The 18,680-nt window shown below is 38.7% G+C and overlaps 1 protein-coding gene across 1 annotated transcript in view; it reads left to right on the top strand.

Annotated features, from left to right (window-relative positions):
• Ppp2r5a (protein phosphatase 2 regulatory subunit B'alpha) overlaps positions 1-16,961 on the top strand; it is a 55,803-nt gene extending 38,842 nt beyond the window's left edge. The window contains exons 4-13 of the mRNA XM_048356747.1: positions 123-215; positions 4,134-4,264; positions 5,782-5,841; positions 6,969-7,077; positions 8,175-8,228; positions 12,043-12,093; positions 12,593-12,712; positions 12,793-12,920; positions 13,651-13,752; positions 15,771-16,961. Of these exons, the coding sequence (XP_048212704.1) occupies positions 123-215; positions 4,134-4,264; positions 5,782-5,841; positions 6,969-7,077; positions 8,175-8,228; positions 12,043-12,093; positions 12,593-12,712; positions 12,793-12,920; positions 13,651-13,752; positions 15,771-15,903 (981 nt within the window). The 3' untranslated portion in view covers positions 15,904-16,961. The remainder of the gene's footprint in view (positions 1-122; positions 216-4,133; positions 4,265-5,781; positions 5,842-6,968; positions 7,078-8,174; positions 8,229-12,042; positions 12,094-12,592; positions 12,713-12,792; positions 12,921-13,650; positions 13,753-15,770) is intronic.
• The last annotated feature ends 1,719 nt before the right edge of the window (positions 16,962-18,680 follow it).

The raw sequence follows: 18,680 nt of genomic DNA, 5'->3' as shown, positions 1-18,680 counted from the left end.
ATTTTATACTGAAATCAGAAGTTTTCTAAGTTGCTAAGGGAGATATGTTTTTTATAGCAAGTGTAACTTAGGGTAGAGTTTTAAAGGCACTGTCTCAGCTTTCATTTGACTTTCTCTCATAGTTGGTGTATGAATTCTTCTTGAGATTTTTGGAGAGCCCTGATTTCCAGCCTAGCGTTGCAAAACGATACATTGACCAGAAATTTGTACAACAGGTAAGGAACTCTTGTTTTTTCTTATATTCACCTTAATAATAGTCTATTGGCTTGTGATTAAAGTAAACCTGACTTCAAATTTTGAACATTATTTTGAAAGCACATATTCTTGCCAATTAGGGAAAAAAGTAAGTTTGAGAATTTGTGAGTAGTCAACCAAGTTATCCTAGCCAATCCTAAATTCTTATGTTTATTTATTTATTTGTTGCCAGTCGTGGGGCTTAAACTCATGGCCTGAGCACTGTCCCTGGCTTCTTTTTGCTCAAGGCTAGCATTCTGCCAACTTGAGCCACAGCGCCACTTCTGGCCTTTTCTATATATGTGGTGCTGAGGAATCGAACCCAGGGCTTCATGTATACAAGTCAAGCACGCTTTCCACTAGGCCATATTCCCAGCCCCTCGTGGTTATTTTATAAAGATAAAAATATGTAGCCTTCCCACATTATCCAACTGAAGAAAAGATTGGTGTAACTATGCAATTTAAGGACAAGACTTTGATGTTACTTTTTTAAGTCCTTGAACTTACATATGCTTTAACTATTGGGACTTTGAACTGACAGAGTAGGGAAGAAGAGTGACCATTGTTAGGAGTCTGGGCTTTAAGCTCACCTAGTCATCAAGCGTCAAGTACTGTTCCCTTTCCTTTCCTCTTACCACTTTAGGCATTCCCCCCACCCAATTTTACAGCCACAGACAATGGAATCATCAACAAAAGGAGGTCTAGTAAACACATGCAGCCCCTTCTTTTTCTCAACTGTTTACTACCTGCTACTTTTAGAACCTATATACAATTAATTTTTAAACGTATTCATTTTTATTTTCAATTTTTTTCAACAATTTTTACTCATTTAAAATTGGCTAGCTCTGAACACTTCTATGAGGCAGATAAGTCATTTGCTCTTTTGAATACTTTATCGACAGGCATGATTGATTAGGCTTGATGCTGAGGCCAGGATTAAAGTCACAAGGCCTTTCCTAAGCTCCCTGTATGTCCCCCTATAACAGATGTTGCAAATATGAGCTCTGGACTTACCCAGAGTTTGGTTATTTCCTACTCACAGAGAGGGTAGGCTCCTTCAATTTAATTTTTCCACACTAGTCTACATATTTAAACCCCATGCTTGTGTTAGAAAAGCTCATTTGTGTTAGAAATGGCTTGGGATGTGGTGTGTCACATAGTAAAAAGGACAGCAACTCAAAAGGAACTCCGCAAGGCAAAGTTTACTTCTCCAGAAGGGTGTGCCACCACCCAAAAACCTAGCAAGCAAGCACATAGAGCAGGCAGTGGGTACCCTTTTTATCCCTAACCCAGGAGGCCCTGCCCCTCTGGCATTGGCTGAGCTCAGGTTCACAATCTGCAAAAGGATATGGCTTAATTAACTGGATGTAACTAAAATTCAAGGAGGTTCTAACACAGTATCTTAATTACAATTCAGCAGAAAAAAAAAAAGGTGTAACTAAAATGTAATTAACAAGGGACAAGCCACCTGGCTAAAGCTGGAACTTTTCAGAAAACAATTTTCACAAGATTTAACAGAAGGGAAGCAAACTACTGTGATAAGATGCTTTTCTCATATTTGTAATTATCCTGGACTCATATATTCTGTGGTACTGTAGAATCTTGATGAAGAACATGGTCAGCCAGCCATTCAAGTAGTTCTTCAGACACTACATAGAAACATTGGGCATGAGGGACAGTGAAATAGATATAACAATCAGGAGTATGAGCAGGGTAAACTGTCATGAGATTTGTAATTGCAAAACAGTGCATGCTTATTTCCTACTCTAGCTATCTTATGGGATAAATAGAGGAGCTCTAGTGATGACACATTGAATGCATTTCAAATGATATCACATTGAGGGGAACCTTGCCTCTGTGTTTCCTCAGAAGAAAGGACCTAAGGTTTATTTAGTGTAGAGACTATGCTATCATGCTTTTGTATAGAGCCAGACCACCTCCACTTCCACAGCTAGCAGATGGCACAGACAGAACAGGAACCCAATACACTTGTTTTAAAAAATTGATTTTAGCTAGGCACTTGGGGCTCACACCAATAATCCTAGATACTCAGGAAGGTTAGATCTGAGGATTGAGGTTTAAAGCTAGGCCAGGCAGGAAAGTCCATGCGACTATTTCAGTTAAGCACAGGAAAAAAATGGAGCTGTAGCTTGAGTGATAGAGCACTAACTTTAAGCAAAGAAGTTTAGGGACAGCACCCAGACCCTGAGTTCAAGCCCCAGGATCAACAGGAAGGACGGAAGGAAGGAAGGAATGATTTTAGCCTTTCCTATTTTATTGATGAAAACATACATATAAGCTCAGAGGTTATGTACTACCTTTAAAAGCAGTTTGATAGTGTCATAGCCAGAATAAGAAACAGATTTCCTGGCAACTGGTATTGTGTATTTTACCAAATAATGAGTATTATATGCCTAGATTACTTGTTTGATCACAGTGTCTAAAAATAGTTCCCCTAAAAGATCAACTTGTAGCCAGGTGCTGGTAGCTCATGCCTGTAATCCTAACCTCAGGAGGCTAAGAACAGAGGATCTCAGTTCAAAGTTTCCTGGGCAGGAAAGTCCATGAGACATAACTCCAATTAAGCACCAAAAAAGCTGGAACTGGAGCTGTGGTTCAGGTGGTAGAGTGCTATCCTTGAGCAGGTTAAGCAAAATAGCTCAGGAACAGTGCTCTGGCCCTGAGTTCAAGCCCCAGGACTAGAACAACAACAACAAAAGATGTATTGAATATTTTTCCTTGAATTAAACATGACTTTAACAATTAAGGGTCCCTTTTTTACTAATGTGGAAGTATCTTTTAAGTAAACCCAGTATCAGAACATGTATTTGAGTGTAAAGTGAGTTTAGCCCTTTCTAGTTAGAATAATTTGAGCAAAATGTATCAAGTATATTATGGTAAATTTTCATGTTGTATAGATTTTTTTTTTTACTAGAGTCTATGTCTTGACCTATTCAGTTATAAGCTTGTCACTTGTGCTGGGGGTGTGTAAATATGACTTTAAGTTGCTACTACTCTTGTTGCACTCATTTGGGTTCAAGACAGACATGTAATAAGAACTGATGAGGTTTGGAGCTTGGCCCAAGTAGAATTATCAGTACCAAAATTGAGAATGTAAAATTCCATGACAATTTTAATTAACTACATATACTTACACAGGTACATTTTTAACACTTCATTATTTGATGACAATCTAAAAGCGTAAGATTTTAAATCTCACCATTCTGGAGACTAAGAGGATGGAGAGTTTGAGGTCGGTCTGGAAACAGAACAAAATCCCTGTCTAAATTAATTAATATTTGAGATCCATTAAACTGTGTTTAATAGAATTTTTAAATTTGTGGCAAGTCAAATCATCCTAGTTTTGAAGTATTTGTATCCTTATGTTTTGTGTCTCCACCCACACGGTACTCAGGCCTGGTACTTGCAGGCAGATGTTTGTATGAACTTAAGCCATGTCCCCAGTCCTTTCTGCATTTTTTTCTTTTAGTAGAGTTTCACGTTTTTGCCCCAGCTGGCCTGGACTGTAGTCTTCCCATTTATGGTTCCCATGTGGCTTAAGACAGCAAGCATGTACTACCACACACAGCTTTATTGGTTGAGATGGAGTCTGATGAATTTTTTGCCTGGACTGAGCCTTGAACTGCTATGCTCCTTATTTTTGCCTCCAAGCTGGGGTTACAGGTGTGAGCTACCACACTTGGTTCTAATGTGTCATTTAGAAAAAGACTCCCTAAACTTTACCCCACTTATTTACAAGAATAACTTCAATTTGGTGAAGCAGAGTCTTTCAAGAATATTTTTAAAGGTTTCATGGATAATCTTGAAATCAGTATTAGAAAAAAAGTCATTTTAGCTCGATTATTTTTTAGAAGTAATTTCTCAGATTTTTCTTAAAGCTCCTGGAGCTTTTTGATAGTGAAGATCCCAGAGAACGTGACTTCTTGAAGACCGTACTGCATCGAATTTATGGGAAATTTCTTGGATTAAGAGCATTCATCAGAAAACAAATTAACAACATTTTCCTCAGGTAACTATATACGTATATATAGCAACCCCTACATACACACACACTTTTTTAATATGTGAATATGCAAATTAAATTGAGTTCTTTAAAAACATTTACCTTTATTATGGATATCATTTGTTGCATCTGAGCTTTTATGAGCTCGTAACTTGCTTCTTTTTTTTAAATTTACTTTATTGTTATCATAGAGGTGATGTATAGAAGGATTACAATCACATGAGTTAAGTAAGGAGTGCATTTCCTTTTGTACAGTGTCTTTGACAGTCCTGGGCTTTGAACTCAGGGCCTGAGCACTGTCCCTGGCTTCTGCCACTTGAGCCACAGCGCCACTTCTGGCCGGTTTTTTTTCTGTATATGTGGTGCTGAGGAATCGAACCCAGGGCTTCATGTAAAGGAGGCGAGCACTCTTGCCACTAGGCCATATTCCCAGTCCTGTAACTTGCTTCTTTACTAATGGATAGTAGCAATGAGGATCATTTTTGATAGGTAATACCAATTAAGGTTTATTGAGAGAAGAATTTTTTAGAGAAATCGTTTTCTGTGTCTTGGGCTTTTTGTTTAAAGATTTTCTCGTATAAGTATTACTTAACCAACAGCTTGTAGAAGTACTTTCTTTGGATTTTTTCATTTTTTAAATTTGATTGTCAAGGTGATATACACAGGGGTTACAGTTACATATATAAGGTAGTGAGTACATTTCTTGCCAAACTTGTTACCTCCTCATTTTTCTCCCATCTTCCCTCCCCCCAGTCCCCCCTCTCCTACCCACACACATTTGTATAATTTCCAACATATTGTCTTGTGTGTACTGCTGTTGCATTGGTTCACCCTTTGGATTTTTTGACCAGACTAATTAAATTCCTATCATTTGATATTTCATGCATGTTAATCTGTTAAAATATGTGCTTCAATTATGCAATTTCACATGTACACTCACACCTGAGTTCATTGGAGACCTAGGCAGTTATGCTTGTGCTCCCATGTTAAAACACTGAGCGCTGGCTGGCTTCTCCTGGGAGCGCCTCCTCCAGCCTTCCGTCACCTAGATCCACCTCAGCCATGTGTGCCGCTGGCTGCTTTGTCTTGCTTTAAATTACCATTTAAGTTTGTGGTTCCCTGCTTGAAAGGAGATCCTAATCTTGGAAAAGGAGGCCCTAATCTTGGAAAAGGAGGCAGAGAATGTCATGTGAGGTCTGGAGAAATTCTGAACAATTGAATTTTCTTATGTAGTTTCCTGTGAGTACAGGTTTCTTTGAGCAAACCTATCTTTCTGTTATGTATACATTAGTATGTAAAATGCAGTATTCCATGTGAAATGACCTTGTTATCTTACAAGAGCAAGTGCTAGCAAAGGTATATATGACTTAATAGTAAATAGCTGTTTTCGGATTGCTTTAAATTAACTGATTTTGAGCAAAACAGGATTATACACCTGCCCTTTAGATTGATTTTGCCTTGCCTGTTTGATGACGTTTTTCTGACATTTGCTTTTTATTCCACTTCTCTATTTTTAAACTCAGGTTTATATATGAAACAGAACATTTCAATGGTGTTGCTGAACTTCTGGAAATACTAGGAAGGTAGGTCAGGTTCATTTTTTTTTTAAGAATTAAGTAACTTTGAACATTTTTATGTACTAACATTTTAGTTAGGGTTGAAGAAATAATTTCCCATTTTAGAGCTTAACCATGGCACAACACAAGAAGGCCTCAGGTTCAATCCCCAGCACCACAGATAGGCAGGCAGACAGACAGACAGATAGATAGATATAGACATAGTTTTTAAATTATGAGTTTAAAGAGGTCAGCATATTAAAATACTCCTTTATAAGATCTGTCAGAGGGCTGGGGATATGGCCTAGTGGCAAGAGAGCTTGCCTTATATACATGAAGCCCCAGGTTCAATTCCCCAGTACCACATATATGGAAAAAGGCCAGAAGTGGCGCTGTGGCTCAAGTGGCAGAGTGCTAGCCTTGAGCAAAAGGAAGCCAGGGACAGTGCTCAGGCCCTAAGTCCAAGGCCCAGGACTGGCAAAAAAAAAATAATAAATCTGTCAGAACAGCCTTCCTGCTATGAAGCTCTAATATGTTTTATGCTTGATCTTGCTAAATTACACATGAATTTGCAGGCTGTGGTTGGAAAGAGACAAAATAAACTGTAGTGAGTGTTTGATTAAGTTACATCAATACTTGTATAGATTCCTGACCCACCAGTTTTTCTACAGAATCTCTAGTCCTTTTGTAAAAACATTTTGCCCTTCTTATTTACTACATAACAACACTTTTAGCTTGAGTGAATGGAAACCTTGACTGCTATTTAAAAAAATCAGTCTCCTTTAAATATTTAGGAAATTACTACAGAGAAAACTACTTCTTAATTTCAGATTATCCGACAAAGAAAAACATATTGAAACTTGTAACACACTGTGATATTGACTGCCCTGTGGCTCTAGGGAGGAGAACTCAGACTCTAGTAGTGCATAGACAGTCCATGGGAAGTGAAGCAGACATTGCACCATGGCACTGGTTGGCAACCCTGATTTTCTTTGGGGATCACTGAGTGACTTAGAGGAGCAGAATTTATAGGACAGTCTTTCTAAAGGAGTCTAAAGGTGAACTGACACACATCAGTCTGTACTCATGGACATGACACCTTGTAGAAACGAAGTCATAACTACTTACCTTACCTTCCCTTTCTTCCCCTCTAGTATTATCAATGGCTTTGCATTACCACTGAAAGCAGAACATAAGCAATTTCTAATGAAGGTTCTTCTTCCTATGCATACTGCAAAAGGATTGGCTTTGTTTCATGCTCAGGTAAGTTCCAGAAACCTCTCAAATAACATACATGCTATTTCTACAACAGATTTCGGAGTATTTAAAATATTTCTTGCTAACTACTCTCCCAAGAAAAAGTGCCATCATTTCTAGACCATGTATGTGCTAATAAATGGAGGGCCAGCTTTTTAAAAATTTTTTTTAACAATTTGTTTTGAAACAATTATTTAGCAACAGTATACTGCAAATACTGCTGTTTCGGTTTTCCATGTAAAACCATGAGAATCGGTGAAAGTGGGGGAGAATCAAGGCAGTTTTAAGAATAAGTAAGCATTGTTTTGTACAAAGCAAAATTTCATTACAATTATTAGGTGAAGTGTTATGTAAATTACTTTAAAGTATTGTACAGTGTTACAGTATTTAATTATATAAGAACACTGTACTCTAAGGTTAGAAGTTAATACAAAGCTGGGTACTGATGGGTCACCCCTGTAATCCTAGCTACTCAAGAGATCTGATGACCAAAGTTTGAAGCCAGCCAGGACAGGAAAATCTGTGAGACTCTTTTATCTCCAATTCAACATCAAAAAGCCAGAATTGGAGTTGTGGCTCAAGTGATAAAAGTTCTAACTTTGAGCAAAAGAGGTCGGGGACAGCATGTAGGCCTTGGATTCAAGCTTCAGGACTAGCACACACACAAAATAAAGCTAATACAGAAAAAATAATCAAGCTTACTTATATTCTAGCCCAGGCCCTGACGTAATTAACTATGTTACTTTGAACAAATTACACACCTAAAGAATGTTACTTCTAACCAGTATAACCTAGGGAGAAAGTTTTTGGTCTCTTAGTATGTAGAAGATAACACATCTGCCTAGCCTACTGTAGAAACTTCTACTGAGAGCTAAGCCATTAACTCAAGATGTAAACTTTACAGTGAGAAATTACTACTAAAAGTAAGCTTTTTGAACTAGAAGTAACTTTCAGTATTAAAAAGTTGAATATACTCAAATGTGAGTATATTAATCTTTTATATATCAAAATAAACTAGGGTTTTGTTAGCTAAATATTAAGAAAATGCACTCCAAAATGTTACTTTACTGAGCAATATTTATAAACTTTTCCTTACCTTTCAGCTAGCATACTGTGTTGTACAGTTCCTGGAGAAAGATACAACACTGACAGAACCAGTAAGTGCTCTATTGATGCTCTGTATAAATATTTATTTGGTCTGAATTAATAGCATTTCATTATAGCATTCAGTTGGCTTTTACTAGAGTGTAATAATAATGTTTTCTTTGGGGGGGGGGGCGGCAGTAAGGTGGGTACTGGTCCTGGGGCTTGAACTCAAGGCTGGGCACTGTCTCTGAGCTGTACCAATTAACCACCAAAAAACTTGAAGTGGCACCATAGCTCAAGTGGTAAAGTGCCAGCTTTGAGTGAAAAAGCTAAGCCTCAGTACTGGCAAAAAAAAAAAAAAAAAAAAAACCCATCCAGTGTGAATCCCAAAACTACTCCTTTGAATTTATTTTTAGAAATTGAATTTTTTTCCTTGTTCTTAATAATAAGCCTTATAAACAGGATTTAAAACATTTCCTCACCTTTGGTGGTATCTTAGAATTAAAATGCTTATTACCTTATGAATCACGGCAGTTTCATTGTTGGACTCTACTTCTTTTGTGTGTATGTGTGCCAGTCCTGGAGCTTGAACTCAGGGCCTAGGCACTGTCCCTGAGCTTTTTGTACTCTGGGCTGATGCTCTACCACTTGAGCCACAGCTCCACTTCTAGCTTTCTCCTGGTTAGTTGGAGGTACATCTAATGAACTTTCCTGCCCCACAAGCCTGGCTTCGAACCGTAATTCTCAGATCTCAGCCTTCTGAATAACAGCTAGGATTACAGGCATAAGCCACTACTGCCCAGCGACTCTACTTTTTATTTGTCCACAAAATGAAGGTTCATAGCCAGTGACTCACACTTAGAATCCTAGCTGTTCAGGAGGCTAAGATCTGAAGATTATGGTTCAAAGCCAGCCCAAGCAGGAAAGTTAATGAAACTATCTCCAATAAACTACTCAGAAAAGCTGGAAGTAGTGATGTGGCTCAAGTGGTAGAGTACTGGCCTTGAGCAAAAGAAGTTCAGGGAGAGAACCCAGGGACAGAGTTCAAGCCCCAGGACTGGCAAAAAATAAAATAAAATGAAGGTTCAGGAGAGCAAAAAGATGACTAGTTATCATGAAAACTGACTGAAGTTTCAAGAAATGAGGAAATGGGATTAAAACAGTATATGGAGGGGCTGGGATATGGCCTAGTGGCAAGAGTGCTTACCTCATATTGAAGCCCTGGGTTCGATTCCCCAGCACCACATATATAGAAAAACGGCCAGAAGTGGCAAAACAGAAAAAGCCAGAAGTGGCGCTGTGGCCTCAAGTGGTAGAGTGCTAGCCTTGAGCAAAAAGAAGCCAGGGACAGTGCTCAGGCCCTGAGTTCAAGCTCCAGAACTGGCATTAAAAAAAAAAAAAAGCAGTATAAGGACACTAAAAAAACTGAACCTTGGTTAAGTTTTTTGTGTTGTTGTTTTGCCAATCCTGAGGCTTAAACTTGGGGCCCAGGCATTGTCCTTGAGCTTCTTTTGCTCAAGGCTAGCACTCTACCACTTCAGCCACAGCGCCACTTCTGGCTTTTTCTGTTTATGTGGTACTGAGGAATCGAACCCAAGGCTTCACGCATGGTAGGCAAGCACTCCTGACCACTAAGTCACATTCCCAGCCTCTTGGTAAGCATTTTTGAGAGAATATTGTATAGGTATTTTTAAATCTAAATATCGAAACAAGATAGTACTTGAAAGTTGGCAACAAATCTGAAGGATTACAATAACCAATTTTCAAAATATTTTACTATATCCCTGGAAGACTTGGGGGGAAAATTATATGATAGCATTTCCTCTTTGGCTTGAATTTTTGTAAAGGAACAAGTTATTTTTCTACTGCCTGATTTTTAAAGTTTTTTGGTTTTTTTTTTTTTTTTTTTTTTTTTTTTGGCCAGTCCTGGGCCTTGGACTCAGGGCCTGAGCACTGTCCCTGGCTTCCTTTTGCTCAAGGCTAGCACTCTGCCACTTGAGCCACAGCGCCACTTCTGGCCATTTTCTGTATATGTGGTGCTGGGGAATCGAACCCAGGGCCTCATGTATACGAGGCAAGCTCTCTTGCCACTAGGCCATATCCCCAGCCCTGATTTTTAAAGTTTTGAGAGATAATTCAAAGCTTAGTACTTAGGAATCCATAAACCCTCTCATGTAGATTAACAGTACAAATCCAAGACAATTCTCCAAAAACTGTTCAGAAAAACATGTAACATAGTTCATGCCTCGTGGATAGAAAACAAATGGGACTTCACTTAAGTAAACTTGAAGTAGATAAGGCAGGTAGTGATTTCTTTTTAAAATTGCAGAAAGGGATGATAGCAGAGGTCTAACCTGAATGAGTTGGGATGAGAACAGAGGGTCCAGGTTAACAAATATTTTTCAATTCATAAAGATGTTTTCTTATGCAGGCTTTTACAACTTCTATGATAGGCTGTTCCAATGCCATAATTCTATGACCTTAGTACTTGGTTTTAATTTGTAATTATCTCTTGATGGATGAATTTTCGACATTACAATTACGTGAAAGCCGCATGCATACCGTAGAAAGCATCATTTACTATTTGATCTTTTCCTAGGCTTGCCATGTGCAGTACAGTATTGTGTCACAGTGCTAGGCCACAGGCAACCCTGTGATCAGAGGGTAAATAAATATCCTACGATAGTTTCTTAGTTACAATGCCCCATAGATTAGATGGATTACATGCACCAGTTTTGTTGAGTCATGGGGCTTGAACTCTGGGCCTGAGCACTGTTCCTGATCTCTTTCACTCAAAGCTAGTGCTCTACCACTTTGAACCACAGCACCACTTCCAGTTTTCTGGTGGTAAATTGGAGATAAGAGTCCCACATATCTTCCTGCCTAGGCTGGCTTTGAATCATGATCCTCAAATCTCAGCCTCCTGAGTAGCTAGGATTACAGGTGTGATACACCAGCATTTGGCTTACATGTACTTTTGACTTGTTATTTTCAGCTAGATGAGTTAAGTAGGATGTAATGCCATGACAAGTTGACAAACATCTGAACTAAATTTCTGCAGACTAGAATTTATATTAACACCTACTCAAGTTTGTGTGTGTGAAGCCAAGTGTGTTAGTGCATGCCTGTAATCCCAGCTAGGCAGAAGGCATAAGTAAGCACATCAAAGTCCAAGGCTAGCCTGGGTAAAAAGCAGACCCCATCTGAAAAAAATCTAAAGCAAAACTGACTTGGAGTTATGGCTCCAAGTAGTAGACTTGGACAAGTGCGTGCATGCATATGTATGTATGTGTGTATGTATGTCACAGTTTATGTTAACAACATGTTTGAAGAGCTGATAGCACAGGTTATTCCTTTAGCCACCATCTCCCAACCCATGCTAAAAACAAAACAAAAATTAGTTCTTGGCTATTACCAAGAGTAAATTTTAGAATATTTCTAGTTCCAAAGATAACTCAGTAGGTTTTTTTTGTTTTGCTTTGTTTTCTGGGTCCTGCGTACTTAACAGTGCTTAAAGCACTGTTCCTGAGCATTTTAGCACAAGGCTAGCTCTGTACCACTTGAACCACAGCTCTATTTGTGGTCTCCCCACCACCACCACGCCGCCCCATTTGGGGGGAGTAATTGAGAGATAAAAGTCTCATGGACTTTCCTGCCAGAGCTGGCTTTGAACCATGATCCTCAGAGCTCAGCCTCCCGAGTAGCTAGGATTATAGACGTGAGTCACTGGTACCCAGATAACATAGTAGGTATTTGTGAAATTATATTAAACATGGATTAGTTATAGGAGAAATGCCTTTACAACAATTTGTTATGAAAAGCATACTTTCAACTGATCATTACTAATATGACAATACTCTTTTTTTTTTGTTTGTTTTTTTGCAGGTAATCAGAGGACTGCTGAAATTTTGGCCCAAAACATGCAGTCAGAAAGAGGTAGGTTTTGTTGCTGAAAGCAGTGTGTTTGAGGAGCACCTTTCGGTCCCAGGCTGCAGTTCCCGCTGCATGGGGCTGCTTCTATGGCTGTGCTGCCGGCGGGGAACAGGGAGACCTGGCACGCAGCTGCGCACTGTGAAACCGAGTGCCACCCAGAGCTTTTCTTCTCAGCTCATTCTTTTGTGTGTGCCAGCGCTAGGGCTTGAACTCAGAGGCTGGGCACTGGCCCTGTGCTCAGGGCTAGTGCTCCATAGAGCACTCAAGCCACAGTGCTACTTCTGGCTTTTTGGTGATTAACTAGAGATCAGTGTCACACAGACTCCTGCCAGAGCTTAGCTTTGGTCTCAGCCTCTTAGATCTCAGCCTCCTGAGTAGCTACAATTACTAGTGTGAGCCACTGGCACCTGGCTTCTCAGTTTATATTTTGTAGATAAACTCCCATGTATAGTTTATAAATTAATACTTTAATTTCACATTGTTTTTTATTTTTTTAACCTAGGTGATGTTTTTAGGAGAAATTGAAGAAATCTTAGATGTTATTGAACCAACACAGTTCAAAAAAATTGAAGAGCCACTTTTTAAGCAGATCTCCAAGTGTGTCTCCAGTTCTCATTTTCAGGTGTGTTTTCAGCATGCCCCTCATTTTATACCATCATTTCTCTCTCCTTGAATGTTGACATGTCTGAATGTCTTCTTCAGGTTGCAGAAAGAGCATTGTACTTTTGGAATAATGAATATATTCTTAGTTTGATCGAAGAGAACATTGATAAAATTCTGCCAATTATGTTTGCCAGTTTGTACAAAATTTCCAAAGAACACTGGAATCCGTAAGTCTTTTTATGTTGGTTACATTTTTCTTGTGTTATCTTTGACCTTTTTTGCATTTGATTTTCTGTTTTATATATTACACCTATATAGATTTGGAACTTACACCAAAAGCTAAAATCATAGTTTTATTCTATACACAGAATATATACAGGCTATTTTTGTATATTATTATAGGAATAATAGCTAATATACTAATTTCTAGGCCAGCTCACATATATATTCAATGAGAGGATATAAGAACACATTTTTATAAAGTTAGAAATGTATGCATGTCCTTTAGTGTATGGTTTAAATTCCAACTGAAAATAGCACATCTTCCAAAGGTAAACATGCTGTACCAGCTGTGTGGTCAAACCCTATGGAGGAAACCAGCTGGCTGTCTGTGGAGAATCCAAACTACTAACATCCATTCCCAGTCCAGCCTGCAGTTAACAGTTCCAGGAGAGGCTAGGGGACTTAAAGGCACAGGATACATGAAACCTACTCACCTGCAGTCGCCATCCTTTAGTCCTGCTTTCTCCTTTCCTTCTTCCAAGCTATGCTAGTTGGATCATTTTCACCTTGTTTCACTGTTACCTAGGATTTCAGATATGAGATTATAACAGAAATGAAGATAACCAGAATATTTTTAGCTCAACTTTAAGCATAATAAAGTCAGAAAACATTTATCCCACTTTAGAACCTCTTTGTTGGTATCAGTGACCCAGGACTGGCTCATTTTCGTTTCAGAACCATTGTAGCACTGGTGTATAACGTGTTGAAAACACTAATGGAGATGAATGGCAAGCTGTTTGATGACCTTACTAGTTCATACAAAGCTGAAAGACAGAGGTATTTGACATTCTAAGTTTCCATAAAAATCAACATATTAAGTTATACATGTTTCTGTTCAAAAGGTATGGTCTCTTTAAGTTATAATGTTTATAAGTCAGTGTACATTATATATCACGCTTTTGATATTCCCTAAACATGAGTCATTTCTAAATAAAGTAGCCCCAATAATTTTATAAATTTGTTAAGCATTAAAAAATAGTAAGGTTCGGTTCTTGCATAATTTATTCCCCTTGTAGTTAGATTATTATTTTAGTATGCATCATAAATCCTGTTTATCTCATCCTGAGCCTAGATTTCATCAGTCTCATAGCATCTGCAGTGTGAAATTCATGCTAAATTTCAAATATCAATTTGTACAATCTGATTTTTTATGAAAACTACTTTCATACACATGGACTTCTGGAGTGAGTTTCACTGTTCACCAGCTCCTGTCTAAGCGCTTGACAGTTCCATTGCTGTGGATTGTCAAGTCACATTTTAAGGTCAGCACAGTTTTCCTATAGGACAAGGGCTCACGTAAGGAAGACTGGACCAGCACACCAGCAGCCTGTTGTTTCTTGTATAATGCATATCGTAGATGACAAATTGCTTGGCAAATTATTTTCTTGAGAATTTCATAAATTATTATTTTTTAATTGTCGCCTTAGCGTATTTATTTCAGGCTTAAGGTATGCAGTAACTATACCTGAGTCTACCCATCATTTGAGAATAACAGCTACCATTTTTGTTTTGTTTTGTTTTTGCCAGTCCTGGGCCTTGGACTCGGGGCCTGAGCACTGTCCCTGGCTTCTTTTTGCTCAAGGCTAGCACTCTGCCACTTGAGTGACAGCGCCACTTCTGGCCATTTTCTGTATATGTGGTGTTGGGGAATCGAACCCAGGGCTTCAAGTATACAAGGCAAGCGCTCTTGCCACTAGGCCATATCCCCAGCCCAATAGCTACCATTTTTTATATTACTGTCTAGTTTATAAAAGCTGATCTGTTATTTTTACTTCAAATTCCTAATTATGATACCCTTATGTTGAAAAAGGAGCTGGCCCTTCTTCAAAGCCATGCTAGACCATCAATAACTAATTCAATGCATTATTTCTCTTTAGGTAGCAAAGTTCAGGCAGGAATAGCAATTAAGGATATAACGAGCTCTGGGAAGCAATGAGAAAAAAGATGTCTAAAATCATATGAAATAAGTACATACACACTTTTTTTGTGGTACCAGATTTTGAACTCAGGCTCTTGTACTTGCTAGGCAAGCAGCTCCTACCACTGGAGCCATTCCCTTATTTCTTTTGGGGATAGGGTCTTGGTATTTGCCTAGGCTGACCTTGAATCACAACTCACAACCCAGTCTTTGCCTCTTGAGTGGCTAGAATCACAGCATAAGCCACCATGCCTGGGTGAAACTTATACTTGTAGAATATTTATTTTACATGACTAATAATAAATCAGCAAGTGTTTAAAAGATTTGTCCTTTTAAGTTATATGTAGCCACAAAAATAGAAGCCTGCCTTAAGTGTTCAGAAATTCTTTGAGAATAATCTAGTTCAAATTATTTAGAAATGTTTCCCTTAGAATTGGAATTACAACTATAAACTAAAAAGCAAATAAACATTGTGACTTCCATTGAGTTTGAGATAATATTGAAGTTTTCATTTGACATACTAAGAAGAGGAGTTAGAAAGAAACAAGCTAGGTAAAGACTGCACCTGCAGGTGAGTGCTATGGTCTGTCTGTGGCAGTGAACCAGACAACCCCAGCTCCTGCAGGAATAGAACATGGAAAGATGAGTGTATGAGCGCTCTGCCGTGCCGTGGGCCAGGGAGAGCCAGCACTCACAGTGTAGTACAGAGACACACACAGTTACATCTAGAGGGACAGGAAGAAAGGAGATGCTTCAGGCAACTGGACAGCAGCGCATTAGAAAGGCGAGTGACGTCTTCTCCAGCAAACTGCCAAGTAGTGTCTTTCATCAGCTTCTGAAATAAGTTCTGATTACAACAATCTTGGTTTATCTACAGAGAAAAAAAGAAGGAATTGGAACGTGAAGAATTATGGAAGAAATTAGAAGAGCTAAAGTTAAAGAAGGCTTTAGAAAAACAGAACAGTGCTTACAACATGCACAGTATTCTCAGCAATACAAATGCCAACTAACAGCCTGCTGCCTCTGTTGGGTAGGCGCAGTTTTGTACACTTTTTTGAAACATAAAAATCGCAAAGCAAAACCTCATCAGTATAACTAAAAAGCCAACTCGTTTTTTCCTGGCAACTGTAAGTGATGGACTAAACAGCCCCATGCTATATCATGGCCACAGTATATTGTAACCTGTCTAATCATTGATTTATTGTGTCACTTCTGAAGTTTCACAGAAATGAATAGTATCATCTATGATATGAGTGAGATAATTATGGGAGTGGTAAGAATTATGACTTGAATTCTTTTTTGATTGTGTTGCACATAGATCAGTAGTCTGCTTTGTATATTTTTCCCCTTTTATAATGTGCTTTTCACATTGCTGCAGACCTTAGTTACATCCTAGGAAAAAAGAATACTTCTTAAAAGAAAACGGAGGTGCCATCCTTTCCCTGCCCTTTGTCTCCCCAGGAACATGATGGGTTTCCTGCCTAAGCCCACCCTCACTAAAGATCGTATAGCTCTACTCTGGAATTTGAGCTCACTCTTAAATCTCCAGGTTTCTAAAGCACAAACTATAAATAAAAGTTGGGAAAGTAAACCAAAATTTTCAGGCTGTCCCTCATGAATATCCCATCAGCAGCAACGTCCGAGTACACACAGGTTAGTACCTAGTGGCTGCCCAGTGGCTGCCCAGGAGAGTGCCGGGCCCGCCTCTCAATTCATTCCTCCACTTCCTCCCCTAGGCTGGAGGCAGGGCCGTTCCAGTCCTTCCCATCTGCCTCCCCCAGGCCTCTGGACCCAGGGTGAAGGCTTCCAGGCCCACAATGTGCTGATGCCAGATGCTAGATGTCACTGCCAGCTTTATTTAAAGGAAATGCAGTAGCCTTTCTCTGTAGAGTTTTGAAAACGTTGACTACATAGAGGCCTTGTATGTTTTTACCTAGTCAAGTATTTCTCATCTTTTGTTATCAGAGTACCATTCCAAGCTCTTACCATGCAGTTGTGTGGAAACTGTTTTGTAATGAAAGATCTTCACTGGGGGATTGAGCAGCATTTAATAAAGTCTATGTTTGTATTTTGCCTTATGTCATTTTTGCTTTTTTTCAACTCTTAAGCACCCAGAAACCTGCTCCCCTTTAACATATGTACATAAGCATATTTACAGAAAATGAAGACATACTGTGGGATACATTGTAATTAAAAAACAGGAATTAGTTTTAGCAGTTATTGAAGTATATCTAACACAGAATGTTTGAGAATATTTTCACAAAATTCTAAGTTCTAGGATATACTTCCCTCTTCATTTATGTCCCTCTATGTTCAAAGGACAGGTTTAACTTGAAAGGTAATTTTAGCTAAAATAGACCCAGGAAAATAAAGTTCATAATCTACAATGAGTAAAAGAACTTTTTATGAAGAGCAGGGAGATTGTAGTAGACATGGCCAGAATGTTTCTGACTGCAGATGCTAACTAGCACAGGCTCTGCACGGTATCCATGAGTCCACTTCGCTCTTCTCTACAGTCCTGAACCATTCAGTAGTGGCTTAGATTTACCACACTCTCAAGCAGCAGGCCCCACAGAGATGACTGGTCACAGCTATCAGAGTAGGGGTTTCTTCAAGACTACACTAATCCTAGACCAGCAAAGTTACAAGGATGGTCCTACCACACAGTAGACTAAAGGCAATGTCTTAGTCTATTTGTCCAAGGTTTAGGGATTATTTTACTGAGAAGCCAAGATGAATTTTAACAACTTGCAGCTATGAGTGAACTTTTTTTTTTTTTTATAGCGAGGGGATCAAACCTAGGGACTCAAGCATGCTAATAAGCACACACTGTCTTGAGCTACAGAAATACTTCTAAAAAAAAAAAACAACAGAGTTTTTTTTTGCCAGTCTTGGGGCTTGAACTCAGGGCCTGAGCACTGTCCCTGGATTCTTTTTGCTCAAGTGTAGCACTCTACCATTTGAGCCACAGCGCCACTTACGGCTTTTTCTATATATGTGGTGCCAAGGAATTGAACCCAGGGCTTCATGTATATGAGACGAGCATGTTACCACTAGGCCACATTCCCAGCCCCACAGAGTTGTTTTAAAAATATTGTTCATGTATGTTTTTAGGCTTGGCTTTGAGCTTAAGATTTTATAGAGCAACCTAGGGTAAAATTGAAATTCCTGTACTTTTTAGGAACAGAAAGGTAGCAGGGAACATATCTTTATACAAGTTTGCTGTTGATAACAATTTCTTGCTAAGTTCAATGGGAGATTTAAAAAAATGAATTAAGCATCTTAAGTTGTTCTCTTTGAATGATCTTAAAGGTTAATGGTGAATCCAATAAAAACTAACATGTCCTTTTTGGCTGCAACAAGCATGTGAATAATTTAAAACTGGAAATAATTTTTATTACTAACCTCAGGCAATGTAAAAAATACCTAGGTATAATGTCTGTCAAAAGCTAGACAAGGTCTATGGTTTCCCTCACAGGGAATAATTAGTATGTGTTTAAGTTAGTCATAGCAGAAGATCACAATAGCCCAATAGCTATGCCTGTATGAACACAAAAGATGATGCTAAGTGAAATGAACTGCACATTATGGAAACAAGTGTTCTATCATTGTTGTAATTATTTTCAACATGCCATGTGAAACCGTACCTTTTTTTCTTTTTTTTTCATTCATATTCCCTTCCCATGGTTTTACCCCTGCTATCACTATGTCTGATCTTAGTGCCCTGGATACTGTACATATGTGTATTAGAATTAGGGAAAGGAAAGGGAATACCAAAATTGAGAGG

The sequence above is a fragment of the Perognathus longimembris genome, chromosome 11 (genome assembly GCF_023159225.1).
Source record: "Perognathus longimembris pacificus isolate PPM17 chromosome 11, ASM2315922v1, whole genome shotgun sequence".
In the NCBI taxonomy this organism is placed as follows: Eukaryota; Metazoa; Chordata; class Mammalia; order Rodentia; family Heteromyidae; genus Perognathus; species Perognathus longimembris.
This window is presented reverse-complemented; position numbering and strand designations above follow the sequence as displayed.